The sequence below is a fragment of the Sprattus sprattus genome (genome assembly GCF_963457725.1).
Source record: "Sprattus sprattus genome assembly, chromosome: 15".
Lineage (NCBI taxonomy): Eukaryota > Metazoa > Chordata > Actinopteri > Clupeiformes > Clupeidae > Sprattus > Sprattus sprattus.
The window spans coordinates 26,214,400-26,229,273 of record NC_137913.1 but is presented as its reverse complement, the minus strand read 5'-3'; the positions used below and the strand labels follow the sequence as shown (position 1 = coordinate 26,229,273).

Below are 14,874 nucleotides of genomic sequence, written 5' to 3'. Positions count from 1 at the left end.
TGTGCCATTGGTCACTGTACCATGGTGCACTACTTGAAATATGGATAAATATGGAGGAGTTCTCAACACTGTTTATAATAAGCTTAGTTTCCGATATATTTCTTGCCATAGAGTATCTAGATGTATGGAGCTTCTTTCTCAATACACTGCAGAGCAAACTTTTACTCTCAGTTAGAACGTCTGGAACACTTCTCCACTCAATAAACAGTCACATAATGGCCGATTTGCTGTATGAACTAAAAACATTTAGAGAGCTGTGATCAGAGGGGATCCATATCAATCTGCTGTGTTAGTGCACCAGATTAATACACAACTGGAGAGGACAAGTTATCCTGAGATCCAGATCAATCTAGCAGGGGTGGCAGTGTGTCCACTTTTTTTCACTTTTTCAATAAAGATGAGATACCTTTCAAATGGCACTCTGTGATTAAGACAACTTTCCTGAGTTTACGAAAGTTAAAAAAAAAAACTTAAAAAAAAACAAACACCATACACTCACTCTCTCTCTCTTTCACACACACACACACACACACACACACACACACACACACACACACACACACACACACACACACACACACACACACACACACACACACACACACATACACACACAAGCACTCAGAAAAGAAACATGAGATAATATCAACAACACTTGAAGCATGTCTTTACATATCATGACTCCTTTTGACAGCTTTCTCACTGAGTCTTTGGTCACGTTCTAAGACACACTTTCCTGGAGTCAGAGATGGGTGCCGTGGCGATGGGAGGCAAGGTGATGGGAGTGCTAGGGAGGGAAGTGGGGGTGGAGGGATTTGGAGGGGGGGGGGGGGTGATGGGGGTCGGGTGAGTTGCTGCTCTACGCTGCAGAGAAGTTTGACCTGATGGAATCTTCTCGAAGCTGCCGGTGCTTTCCGGCGTTGCACTCCTCGCGCTGCGTCCGCCGCTCGATGGTTATCCTGTAATTCTTCCTGCAGGACAACAAAAAGCCCCCGAGATTGTTTGAGATACAGCCGTCACTGGATATATACACGAAAATCTCCCTTTGTTTGCATGAGCGTAACTCAATTCTGGTATTTGCTTGAAAACCCCTGCTCCAAGATTAATACAATTTCTTATAAACATTTACGTAGTGGGACCACCAGTTACAAAACCCCACAGTCATACTCTATCTTTGCAACTGTGGTCTGCAGGACCAGCAAAACACTCTGTTAGTGCATCTTGTGACTATTAACACAACAGTATGCAAAAAAGACTCGGGAAGAATGCCTAAACATGCAAACAAGCAAGCAGGTCATGCATTTTCTGGTTAGCATCTTACCTAAAGAAGTAGAATGCCATCAGTAATGCTGTGCCAAGAAGTGCTCCAACTATGATACCAGTTACTGCCGATACCCCTAGTCCACCTGCTTAGGGGAGAAAATGAAAGTTACCAGTAAGGAAAATTGAACATCCTCTGTAATTTGTGGACCACAATGGTGGCCGTGGTGAGCCGCTAATGTGAGTAGCAGAGTTAATTTACATGATGACATGGCGGGGTGGACTGGATCTGACGTAGTTCTGTGCCTCCCGTGCAAGAAGAACTTGTCACTGTTGAAGCCTGGCATCTTCTGGAAGCTTCCGTTGACCCCAAAGTAGTTCAGGACTGTCTGTGTGAGGGACAAGCAGAAACGGAGTCAAGGATGTCCATCTTTACCTTCCTGAGAAAAACTTAATCATCAGCAAAACAGAAGTAGTTGATCAATTCAAGGAAAGACATGCATACATTTGTAAGATCAAGTGTTGAAAATAAAATTTGGTGGTCACTTTGAAGGGAGAGGAATGTATTTTTCTTCCTGGCATTCTTACCTCATGGGTTCCAGCCTCATGATCTGTCATAGACATGACTGAGAAGTCTCCTTCTCTGTCACCATTGTCATCTATAGACACCTGGCCAGCAATGCCTGTGCAAAGGAATGTGCAGGGAGAGAAAATTAATTAGCTACAAGACCTGGACATTCCAAGAAAAACACGAACAAGAGTCGACAAATTCCGGACAGCCAATACAACAGGAAATCTCATCCGCCGCCCGCCGTTTGTGTTGGCTTCGTCTCCAGAAATTGTAATTTCATCCCTCCGTCTGTGTTCCCGAATTCTTGACATTTTTAAAATATTATTTCTTTTAACGAGAAAACATGACCCTGTTCCTGACTATTCCGGCAGAACAAAACATTGTTATTTCACGTTTAGTTCTGGCAGTATGGCCAGCAAGCCTTTCCAGCAGGCGTATGCAGAGAACATCCATTTTCTAACAGAAGTTTAATGAATGAAGTTAAAAAATGATACACTTAGGGTGTACTACTCTCAATGATTAGGGGGAAAAGGAGGCTTGTTAGAACTTGTTTGAAGATAAAAGGCTTTATATCTCACGTCTGACAGCAAAAGGAAACAAGCTAGGGGTGAAAATACAGTCAGGAAATAAGCATTTTCAAATGTTGCTTCATTGTGATTGAATATGGATTTAAACGGCAATACACAAAGGACATATCACCACCCAGAACATTAGGCGGCTGAGTGAAATATGACTCGTCCTAAAGCCGTGGGTAATTAATTGTGATAGTGACAGGTGTTCTCAGTTTACTCTCACAGCTATTAAAAAAGGGCCTAAAGAATTCCAGGTCTGGAGCGCGCCGGCAATATCGGTCCAAGTAATGAGATGAATGGGCCAGATGTTATCCAGAGGAACCTCTGAGATGCTAAACCCAGGGCCAAATGTGTCAGCCCCTAGCTTTAGATCATATTCCAGCTGACTTTGACCGAGTGTAAAACGATCCACTTCTTCAGTAGACACAAATGTGATTAGACGTGTAGGGAGCGGAGGCCAGACTCATTGCGTGTGCTGCTGCACAGCAGTGGCGAGGTCCTCAGTATGTCGCAAAAAAAGTCACAAGGAAAGCAGATTCCTTCCAAAGACAAAGGGTTTGGTTCTTTACTGTCCTGCCCAATAAGGATTTTCCAAACTCCTTTGCCAATAAGTACAGTGTTTTGTGTGTGTTTGTGTGAATGGGCTTGAGTGAATGTATCATCTTCGCATAGACAAACGGGGGGAAAGGCACATTATGAGTGTGTGCAAGGAAAATGAACAGCGCTTGAAAAGCAACCTGAATATGTGTCCAAATGATATCTGAGGGAATAGAGGTCTTTAAAAAAGTGACTTTTGAAGTTTGTGATACCTCAATAACGGACAGAAAACCAAGTACTGAATTGTGCCGGACGAATTGAGTTGGTCATGTTCAGGTCTATGTAGATAAAGTGAATACACAACATCTTTTAACAGAGCCTCACAGTCACAACATCTTTTAACAGTGTCTCACAGTCACATAACTGAAAAATCTTGGTCTTGACAAACTGAAAGAGTGGGCAACAGAAGCTTAAATGTCCTGATGTCACACTTGAGGGGAGCTAGGACAAAAGGCCCAGAACAGACAGCTCTGTCCCTGAGACCTCTCAATCCTTATATAGAGACTGTGTCCACGTCCAATTTAGAGTCCTAAGCCTACTTACCATCAGCCAAAGATAAGCTCTTCCTTGTTAGTTATATTATTATTATTATATCATTATTAAAGGCAATGGCTATATATTGGTTCGAGATCTTGTTTAAAAGTCCTTACCTTCGAATGTTCTGTTCCACATGTAATGTGTTATCTGATCACCATCTTTCTTGCTGTAGCCACTCTTCTTGGCCTCGTGCAGTGCAATAGCATAGAGCAGCAGAGCATCATGGAAGCCCTCCATGAACATATTGACCTGTACAGGGGTCAAAGGGCAAATTACAGCCACTGACTGACTTTATCTCATGCCAGTCCCTATCTTTGCATTCCTGTGCAGTGTACATGAACTTTAACCCAAACATTAATTAACTGTACAGGCTTTTGCATGTGGCAAGTGTTTTTTTTTTTTCAAATGCTCCCTCTTGGAAGGGTAGCACAGCTACAAACAAAAGTCAACAAGAGAAACAAACAAAAAAAAGAAAATGTACGTGCCTGGATACAGAAGAGCTAACACTAATAGATGCAAATGTTATGATAGGGATTAATGGACCATTCCTGTCTTAGAGTGTCCGCCATGCACTGCCCAAGCAAAATAACTGTAAGCCCAGCGCTTTGTGGGAGTGCTTCATAGGGGATTCAATAACTGGACGGGAGAGATCTTTGTATATTTACAGATACCTTCTACTGCCTATTAGAAATGGAACAGCAGGAAAAACTGATACAGTAATATGACTGTTTATATACATTTTTTTGGTGGTATGAACTGCACAGAAATCACCGGGTTTTGCAATAATAATACAAGCCCAGTGGTGTTTTCTTACAGAGAGGCCGTTTGCAATTTGGCAACACTGTCTACCGGAGTGAACATTCCTCCTTCCAAGTATGTAGTGCATTTTTATAATGGAACAATGTAACCCCAAAGATCAACAGGGCCAACACCACTGGACATTTTTGATCCACGGGAGCAGACTGTGTAATGTTTACAAGCGGTAACTACAATCTATGTCTGGGTCATTTCAAGGACACAATAAGAAAGGTACAGGTAGGCTACACACTGTACCCTCAGCAATAAACTGTGTGATAGATTCTGTCGCTGCTGACAATAGGTGTGACATGATAACCTGCAAGCATGATATCCCATGTGAGAGCCTGACTGGACCGTTACTGGACGGTCTGTTGACTCCAATGAATTCTTGGGGACATTAAAACGTCTGCAGAAGAATGGATGCAGTCAAGGTTGCAAAAAGCCCCCCCCCCCCCCCCCCTCTCTTTCTCTATTCGTGGAAGACACAAAGCTTGCCAACGTGGAAAGGAAATTACTTTTATTCTCGTTACGGCTCAAGAGCTGGGAATCCTCTTGGCCGAAAAGGGGGAGGTGTACATCATGAGGAGATGCGTCATGTTGAAACAGCTCAACGCTGGTAGCTGGAGTGTCAGACAGGAGAATCCAGCCGTGAGGACCACACAGGGTGCCTCCCTCCATGTGTCATGACAAAGGGATGTGGAATTAGAGGGTGATGTAAGCTCTGGAACGAGACCTCGGATGAGAACAGAGAATTTACGCTGGTTACCTCAGTTTTGCCGTCCTCCTCGTTACAACGTTAGTGGGGGTTGGAGGCTTTTTGCAAGTCAGATTTGGAAATATTTCAAGTTAAGTTAAGTGGTATGTAATAAATTACATATACAACACTGAATCAACTTAAGTGGTCTTAGCTCAGGTCTCACATTTAGTCCCTTATCTGGTTGAAGGTGCAAGACAGATAGTAAACAGGATATTTAGAAGGGGTGGGGGTGATAAGGTGGGCCAGCAAAATAATTCAATGGGCATTCATAGCTGGATGCACACCATGGCCAATGAATCTTGAATTCTGGAGGCAACCAGCCAGAGATAGTTATCTGGTGGGGCTCACGTGGAAGCTTTCTGAGAGCTTTGACCGTGTCCTTTTTGCCCATCACCTTAAAGTGAATGGACTGGAACGGCCATTTCCTAATGACACGGTGCACATTGCTGCAATTGTTGTCTAGTCAAAGTACATCAAGTACGGACTGTGCAAGACTATCTGTGGGAAGTACAGATCCTATGGGCTCCTCTCTGCTTGTATGCAGTTTCCAGCACTACTTGGAGTGGTGTGATCTCTCCACACAAGAGAAGACAACGCATGGGTGGCCTTGTACTTATCTGCAATCTTGGAGGCTGAATATGCAGCATGGCTCTCCAGATTGAAACATCATTTACTTCTTTTGCTTTACATTTTTGACTAAAGAGTTCGATCAGGCATTCCAGTTGGGTAAAAGTGACCAATGATGGAGCTTTGCATGAAAATTGAACTTTGACATCAGAGGCTTTGAAGGCGTCATCCCATTTCCTTGCTCACCATTTCCTAATTCCACAGTACAATATCGCCAAGGCAAATAGGAAGACATAAAATTCCTTTGTTGCAAAGCAATTAAGTTCTTCCTGACTTTTTTTTTTTTAAACCAACTTCAACATGAACTTTTATTTACTTCAATCTCATCTATAATACTACCCAATATCTTTTTTTTTTTTTAAGGGATGTACGCATACAAGGAGAGAGCAAATTCTCTCATTAAATTAATTCCAAGGCCGAGCCTGTCTGAAATGACGAGTCTTGTGTTAATAAGGGTAATTACTGGAGCTTAAGTCAACCTGGAGGCCATTGTCGAGCCGCTACTTGACTGGCTTTGATGACGCACGTATGAGAGGGATATTGCTTGAGCAGCAGAAATCAAAGTAAATGTCTTCACAGAAAAGTAACTCTCTCACACACACACACACACACACAAACAGCAGGGCACCTGCGTACACTGAGGAATTCTGGGACGTGTGTGTACGAGGCTGTTGATTTCTATACCTCTTGCACAACTTTCACTCCCTGCACGACCATGAGATCATTTGTTTTTACTTTTTTTTTTCACTTTGGAGCAACATTTAAAGTCATCACTGAGCAACTCAGTTGCGAGGCTGAAACCTTTGTTTTGCCTTGGGTAATGCCTCTACATGATACCTTATAAAACTCGGCTATGTCATGCTTGAATGACTGCTGCAGTTTCTGCTGCCATCTCAAATGCATTACAAATATCTGATGACAATGCCGTAATCCAACACACCCACCTGCTGGTTGTCATTGCATATAAATATTTTGGATGCCGAAATACTCCTTCTAATAGTTAGGGTCCGTCTGACTCAAGAGGTCGCTAGTCATTAGTTGTTTTCTTTTCTCTTTTAAATGGGTGGATGAGGATTTAAAAAGCCCTGCTTGAATTATGAGCGCATTGTAAGCCTGAGCTTGAGGAACAAGTGAGGTAAATGCAGGTTTTGTTGTGCATCCACGAGAAGATGGGTGACACGGCCATAGTCATATCAAAACCCCGTGCTACTGACGTGCCTTTTTGTTGAGGTTTTGGCAGAGATCAGAGATAAAGACATTTTAGTCTTTCTTCCAAAGTTTTTCAAATACATTATCGATTGTTTCGTGTTGCCTCAGATTCTGATCACAGTCAGTGTTTGGTTCTATGATTCACTTCAACAAATTCAAACTGATTGGAATATCAAATCAATATACTCATCTATTGTTGATATTGTATGATTTTCCTTGAGAAAATCACATGTCCCAGGCCAGAGTTGTTAACAAATATTTTTCATTAATGTCATTACCTTCAGGATTGGACTGAAAAAAAGCAAATATTAAAGTTTCAACGGAATAGGTCTGTTTCTTCTGGCCAGCTCTGTCTGAAAAGCCTGGTATAAAAAAATACTTTAAACTTAAATCAACTAAGATGATGCCCAGGATAGAGCTGGATACTAAAGGATTGTGACCAGCCTGCTCCTGAACAAAGATGTGATAAAAATATCCTTTGACTCAGAATATCAGTCAGTTATGCGAGTCGTGGGCATGTAGACAACAAGGCCTTTTTGTGATGTTTAGGAGCTGTCATGTTTCTGGGTGGATTTGCATATGTGACGAGTCGCCCGCAAATTGGTGTCCCTGCATTCTCTGGCAGGGACTGTGCGAGGCTCTGATGCCCGTAAGAGCATTCCTCGCAGGCAGTCCGACCGAAAAAAAAATGTATCACCTTCTTTTGCGAATAAGGCGGTCATTCTTCATCCCAAATAGTCATTAATTTAGTATGCATCAACAAGGCAACCCGGGCCAAATTGGACACGTCAAGCATGGAGCTTGGAGTATTTGTGACCTGACAAAATCAAACAAGAGCTCAGTGCGTTATATTGATGTTTTTCTCGCTCATAAAAAAGCTGGTCTACACACAATAAAATAATTGTGCTGGTCCACGCTGAATGCTCGACATTCATATTTTGGAATCAGAATGCTCTTTGTTTTTCCGTCGCCATCGGTTCTCTGTGAACATTGGTCATTAGTGACACCTCCCCATTCAAGTCGGGCCTCCAGTCGAGAGCCACCTCGCGGCTTTTGTGGCGCAGGACCGATGGCGGCAGCACGCCAGCCGGAAAAGTGGCAGGCCCCCGCTGGGCCTATTAACCTCGGACTGGTCCATCCATCAACGGCTGTTTGTTTCGACATGACAGCTCCCGTGGTCCGCCTTTAAAGAGCCTTGACGGCTTTTCAGTGCCTGCTGACGCGCGGGGAACAAAAAGACTCGCCCGACATCCAATGGCTCCCCGAACGCTCCCCTGCCCCCCGCCCTATCCAACACTCCGAAGCTGAGCAGAATCCCAGGTCGCTCCATTCAAAGGTGCGATGCACAACGGCTGCTGGTCTCGGGCTCTAGGGCTAAATTAGGCCGTGTCCGAGTCAAATCGATTAGTCTCCATTGACTCAAACAGTTCCAACTAAAAAATCTCACGATGAGCCTCTCTCAACATGTTTTCATTTCTTACTCCACATTTTAAAGACAGGGACAGAAAATACATTCACAGGGTTTAAGGACTTTTTTAAATGAAACGAAAGAGTGCATCTATTCAGTACACTGTGTTTACAAAGAGCATTTGGTGGTAGTTATTAAAACTACATGATAGCTTCTGGCCTTCCAATTAGTTCATTCCTGACCCTTACCTTCTACTCCATAATTTGTATGAACACATTGACCAGACACAAGCTGTGGTATCTTACAGGCTTTGAGATCATGAGTTATGGAAAGTACAATTCAATAAAATACTAACATCTGACACCAAATGATGATGATGAAGATATGAAGAATTATTACGTACGTTATCGCAGTCTTTACAGTCGGGAACCGCTGTCTTTTGGACTGACTTCTTCAGCTCAATGGTGAAGTTCTCGAACTCAGGCTTGACAGTCCTCAGCAAAGTCACTGTGTTCAGGACACTGTAGGCCGCTCGGGCGTCACTGTCATATTTGTCCCCTCTTTTCCACGAGCCGTCTCCTGTAAGACATAGGCTTGAATTTTTACAAAGCATCAGCTAAAGAGACACTAAGCTACTGTGGACATACAACAACATGCAAAATAATCATCAAATGATGTGATCACATATCATCTTATGTTAGTACTCTATCTAAGTATATATATGTTTTGCCTGATTGCAAATGGTTGAATTGTTGAATTGACACTTGTTAGTCTGTAGAAAAAGTGCTGCTACCGTATGCGGTTGAATTGAAGAGGTCGATGTTGAAGAACATGTAACTGCCATTGGTCAGTCTCCGTCGGTGGGCTGCCAGCATGATTTCACGAACAATATCCGTACTTGCACACATCACGATAACTGGGAGAGGGGGAGAGAGAAAAGACACGATCACTTCACATCCAGCTATTAAAGTTAATGAAAGAAATGACATAAGCCAAACTTACTCAGTATCACATGGAAAATCTGTTCCTGTTCATCTGTTTATCTGATCATATCTGGCCTAATCTACTGTGCATCGTGCACAGACGTTTATGGTACACTGCATGATGATATCACCACACTTCTTTCAACCCAAATTTTAGTTTGAAGCTTTGCTTGTAAACATTTCCTTTTTTTATAGTCTCATTTATCAAAATAAATGGTCCATATGTCCTTTGCTGATTATGTTTACAATACACTGCGGATGGGCCGACATAAAAGCTGGCTGTGCTCTTAACCCTTCTAAAGCAGTGATTGCATAAGCACATTAGGCTCGTTTGTGCTTCGAGTCTTCCTTTATAGGGATTTTGATCCTTACGTGTGGCCCTTCTGGTTCTGATTGGGAGGATGCTTGGAAGGGATGGCTGAGTAAATATGTTTCTAAATGACTACGGGTCACACAGATGGAAGGTCTATATGGGCTAGTGGTTGTATGAAGACATTCAGAGACTGAAACGTAGGTTGCCCCAATTATGTAAGTGTACAGCAGATTTAGGTGAAATACACACACACACACACACAAACACACACACACACACACACACACACACACACACACACACACACACACGTAAAACACACTTAAACACACACCTCAGACTAATGACAGTCTGAGTGTGAAATATTTTCCCATGGAGCACGGGTTAAAAATACATAAACAGACAAACAAGCAAACAAACAGGCGTTTTGAAATAGTGCGGGGTCCCATAAATAGGAAGATTCAGGAGGGCCTGGAACATTCCCCACAACTCTGTCACTGTAGCGAGCCTCCTGAAATACCCTCACCTGACTGGGACAAACCTGAGCTCAGTGCTGCGGCACTGTGCCACCCTTTAATTATACAGCTCGAAGCACACTGCCGGCCCTGTGTCAGGTCTCCAGCGACTCCGCGGGGTAAAGCTCTAGCCAGCAATATTTCAAAAATCTGGATTTTCCCACTGACGCTAGTTACAGATGAACTATGGTATGCATATGTGTATGTGTGTGTGTGTGTGTGTTGGGGGACACGACGGACTTGGTTGCCAGTATTGGTTGCCATGCATTTTATATGCCTTGGGGGTCATTATGAAAGAAAATGCAGTGAGTGTGCTTTCAGTGTGCAAATAACACTCCTGTACAAACTTGACCTATGCATTGAATATAACAAACGTATATATACATATGCTTCTCAATGTTTTACCAAAGTCTAGTGTCTATTCATGTCAGTTAAATGTAGTAATAACTACTCAAGAAATAGCAGTTATTACAATTTTGAGTTATTGAATTGTAATTACTCAGGTTATAAAACTTTTCATACTTTTAATTTCATAAATAAAGCTGTACCTTGTTTGAATGACACACATGTGCCAGCTCCCACTAACTCTTGCAGTCCTTTTTGGGGGAGATATACAGGACTCCTCTGTGGGTTTCCCTGATTTAAAGATGCAGTCCCTGATTCAGTTTCGAGAAAGATTGTAATTTGAGCTCAACAGCCAATCAAATAACAGCCCTTTCGTCCAGGCTCCTGAAGCACCGTGTTGATTGGCTGGGATTGTTTATGGCCGAGCCACTATGTTCGTTTCTCATTTACAGAGCCAGGGCTGTGTACGAACACTGAAGGTTTTTTTTTAGTGCAAACACCGAAGGACAGCTAGAGGACGTTGAGGAGCAATTCACTGAATTTTACAAAAAGTGCATGGTGTTAGAATCACGGACTACACCTTTAAATCCTTTCCACATACTCTAAGGTCACTGACATTTACACAAATCTGTGAGTTGCCTCTCATATTCAGGGCTTAAACAAATATTTACAAAAGTCAGTCATGGGAGACTAGGAGACAGATTTGTCATTCATGTGTCAGAAAGGGGAGTTCTTCCATTGCGCATATCTCTACCTCTTCTCAAACTCCTCCACAAAGTTATCTAATTCCATGTCTATTTCAATAGCAGCTCATCGAGGCCCATCTATGTTCCTGTTTGTTTAAATCCTAAAAATATATTTCCCAAAACGTGTCAAAGAAATTCTCATGCAGCTTTGCCGGTATTGAAAGCCCAGATATATGCTACTGCTATTGTGGGCGCTAAGAACATGAAACATGAAAAGAACATAAATAAACACAATGCTAATGGACACGCACACATACACCATAGGTGTTCGACCTGCACCTTTGTGCATGCTTGACCAGGTTGTTCACACTCACTCACACTCCCATTCCACAACCATTCATCACCGCCTTCCGTGCCCTGACACGGCCTGTGTAAGGCGTTGAAGACTTCATAAAACACACACAGACTCAGATAATAACACAGACACTCCTGCAGCTCATGAATCCAGGCAGCCGTCACCTCTGCTGGAAGAGATCCCCAGGCCTCCACCTGGCTCCTAAGGATCCTTAACAAGAAAGGCTGCAGGCTAGAAAGAACTACTTGTCAATGCAGGACTGGAGCTAACTCCCGGAGACATAAAAGTCAGACAAGATTGTGATAAATGCTATTAATTGGGATTTTGCACGTCAAAATCTACCTTTTCTGTTTAAAAGACACATTAAATCCAATCATGTTACACATTCATTAATTGAATAACATGTCTGAATTCTCATTTCATCCATCTATGACTCTTCAGGTAAATCAATACTACAACTTCTAGTGAATATGCAATCTGTGTTTGTGTGTAGGGAGGGGGGCAGTATTGGATCTTATAAGAACCAAAAATTGATTTGGTTATATTTGTGCATAATTTACTGAACATGCCGATGAGATTGAAAAACTTAATCTTAAATTGATGCTTTTAAAAAATAAAAAAAACATATGTTTCTCCAGGTGTGCATCTCTACAGTAGTTTCCCCACCCACACCCCCCTTGCCAAACCCCATCGCGCCAAACTTGCACCACCCAAAACTCTGCAGGCACAACCACGGAGTACCTGACATGTCTGGAATACTAATTCTCAAACCCAACAACCTGGCTTATGGTACTACCTGCACCATTAACCAATAATAATGTATGCAAATGTATACGCCAGCTGTGTCTATAATATATGCAAATAGACACAGTAACTATTATTGTCACAGGACCGAAGCCAACAGGCCAATCACCCTCCGAGCAGGAGAGAGTGCAAGTGCCTCAGTCCCTGAGGATGATGAGCATTTTCCCTGCCTGAGGTCACGAGAAACATTTTTTCCAATCAAATCTGGTGACTGAACCGTGCATGACCTCCTCACCGCCGCGGCACAGCTTTTAACGGCCTCGCATCTCTCGGGGGCAGGTATCATCAAACTTTCCTCACTCTTTGTGTCTTCTGCCAGAGATACGAGGGCATGTGTGGACTCCCCCTGTCAAGCACGGTTAAAAGACGCATGGCCCTCGGTTGGCCCTCGGGTTGAACCTCATGTTTTGGAGCATGACGTCACACAGTCTTGAGAATGCAGCTGCATTTGTTTAACCTCAATTGCCCCAGATTCAGACAGCAAAGTATGCAACTGCAATGGAGACCTCCACCAGAGTGTCACACCCCATTCACTCCTCACAAGTAGGTCTCAATGAATTTCCTGAGAAAAAAACAAACGACTGAGAAAAGACATACACATTCAGTGAGAGATAAATTGTTTGTTCAGCAGCATCCCCCCTGCTTGCTGACTGATGATTTTTCACCCTGCTCTTCAGGTGGAACATGGGGCTGTGCTGACGTCTGTAAGGCACACTGCTTTAGGCCTCCCTTGTAGAGATGCTTTTGTTTGTGGCCTAACTTAAACCCAGTAATTTGTTTTCACATTCATACAGGTCAGCATTAAAAACCCATTAGTTATCACCTGATGCCTTATTCAAGGGAGCCCATCACTTTTCTGTGTGTATGTGTGTGTGTGCGTGTGCGTGAGCGTGTGCATGCGTGTGTGTGTGTGTGTGCATCTGATCAAGATGACTAGATTAACAGACAGGGAAGTTTGACTACATTCTTTGACAAGACTAGAAATGGGCATGATGCTCCTGGAAATTGGGACTGTGTTCCATTCGGATAGCAGGCAAATCTCTCATCACCTGAGCCCTTCCAAGACCAACACTGGTAGCCCAGCACTAGGCTGCCATGGATGAGCTGCGTATCCTCTTTGGCAGCCGGGAGGCCACAGGATAGATGACACATGACAGTGGAATACAGCTCATGAGACGCACCAGCGTGACAATGCCTGAAGGTTTATGCGAATGCCCTGAGCTCACCATACTTGGCAATGGAATTCTGAGCGCCTTCCCAAAATATAGTTTGATGCAATGTGGCTGTCAAAAATCGAATCATTTTTCCCTCCAGTTCACTTCCAAGTGACTCAGTCTGGCTGTTGCTCATTTGACTGGGGGCAGGGGTGGGAGACTTAGACTCATTTAGTTAAATCGATCCAATGGGCAAAATGATTAGGAAGATTCTTAAGGACTTGCAAATATAAGGGCCCTGGTGAAGAGGACCCTAAAAAGAGTCAGCCCAGGTTTGGCCAGAACTTTGCTAATCACACAAATATGACAAGACATAAAGAACTTGTGTACTCTGTTATATTCAGTGATGAGATGCAACTGTACCTTCGCTGTGCACGGCTTTGATGATTTCATCAGCATCCACTCTCTCCTCCTTTGGGTTTATGACGTAATGTGCAATGTTGTATTCCTCCCCAAAAAACATGCTGTAGACCCCCTCCACGGTAAAGTAACAGTTCCTATCCTCTTTGTCATCTTCAAAGATTATCATCGCGTTCTTCCAGTTGAAATGAACAAACAGAGAGGCAAACATTTCGGCCATCTTCGTGTAACTTGGGGCTACTCGGGTCAGATGCGTGTACTCTTGCTTTTTATTGTCGAAGCCGACGGCCAGGGCACCTGCTGAGACTACCGGGATGTTCCAGTGCGATGCCACCCTAGCCACCACCGCGGCCGCATACTCACACACGGGACCCAAGATCAGGTCCGGCTTCGTTTCGCACGGCTCGTCTACTAACGAGAAGAGCGCTTGGTTGCCGCACGCTGAATTCGCATACTTAATATTGAAATTGAGTTGGGAAAACTGCCCTCCTCTGACCTTCATGCCCTGCTTTGCGTGCTCTATGGCAGGTTTAACTCTTGAGATGGAGAAGGCATAAGAGTTGTTCTCAGGCAGCAGCACCAACACGTTGATGTCTCCATCTGATGATGCACTTGTCCTGGCAGCCAGCGCAACCAGCCAAAGTGAAACACAGAGTGACACTAGACATGACATGGTGTGTCTCAACAAAATTGTTCTCAATGAAATTTCAAAATACGACTTGTGTTTTGAATGCTTCCTGATATCCCCCTTTTCCAGGTAAAATGTCCTTTCCTCGAAGGTATGTTTTTTTTTTTTTTAAGATTCCGTTTCTAAACTAAAATCCCTAGTTTTTTCTTTAAGATTTAGGAATCAAACACAATGCCTGGCGTGACACTGCATTCACGGGCTCAAAGACAGAAAAAGGTCTGTTTTCTCTACTGATTCTGCAGTGTTTCCGATAGTTCCCCTGGTTTAACTGTGGT

The 14,874-nt window shown here is 43.3% G+C and overlaps 1 protein-coding gene across 1 annotated transcript; it reads right to left on the bottom strand.

Moving 5' to 3' along the window:
* Window positions 1-859: 859 nt before the first annotated feature.
* npr3 (natriuretic peptide receptor 3) lies at window positions 860-14,584 on the bottom strand (the record flags this gene model as incomplete). The annotated part of the gene is made up of 8 exons (XM_080852657.1): window positions 860-971; window positions 1,322-1,406; window positions 1,523-1,649; window positions 1,849-1,943; window positions 3,651-3,786; window positions 8,740-8,915; window positions 9,130-9,252; window positions 13,915-14,584. 8 exons carry the CDS (start codon window positions 14,582-14,584, stop codon window positions 860-862), a joined length of 1,524 nt encoding a protein of 507 aa, XP_080708783.1.
* Between the last annotated feature and the right edge of the window lie 290 nt (window positions 14,585-14,874).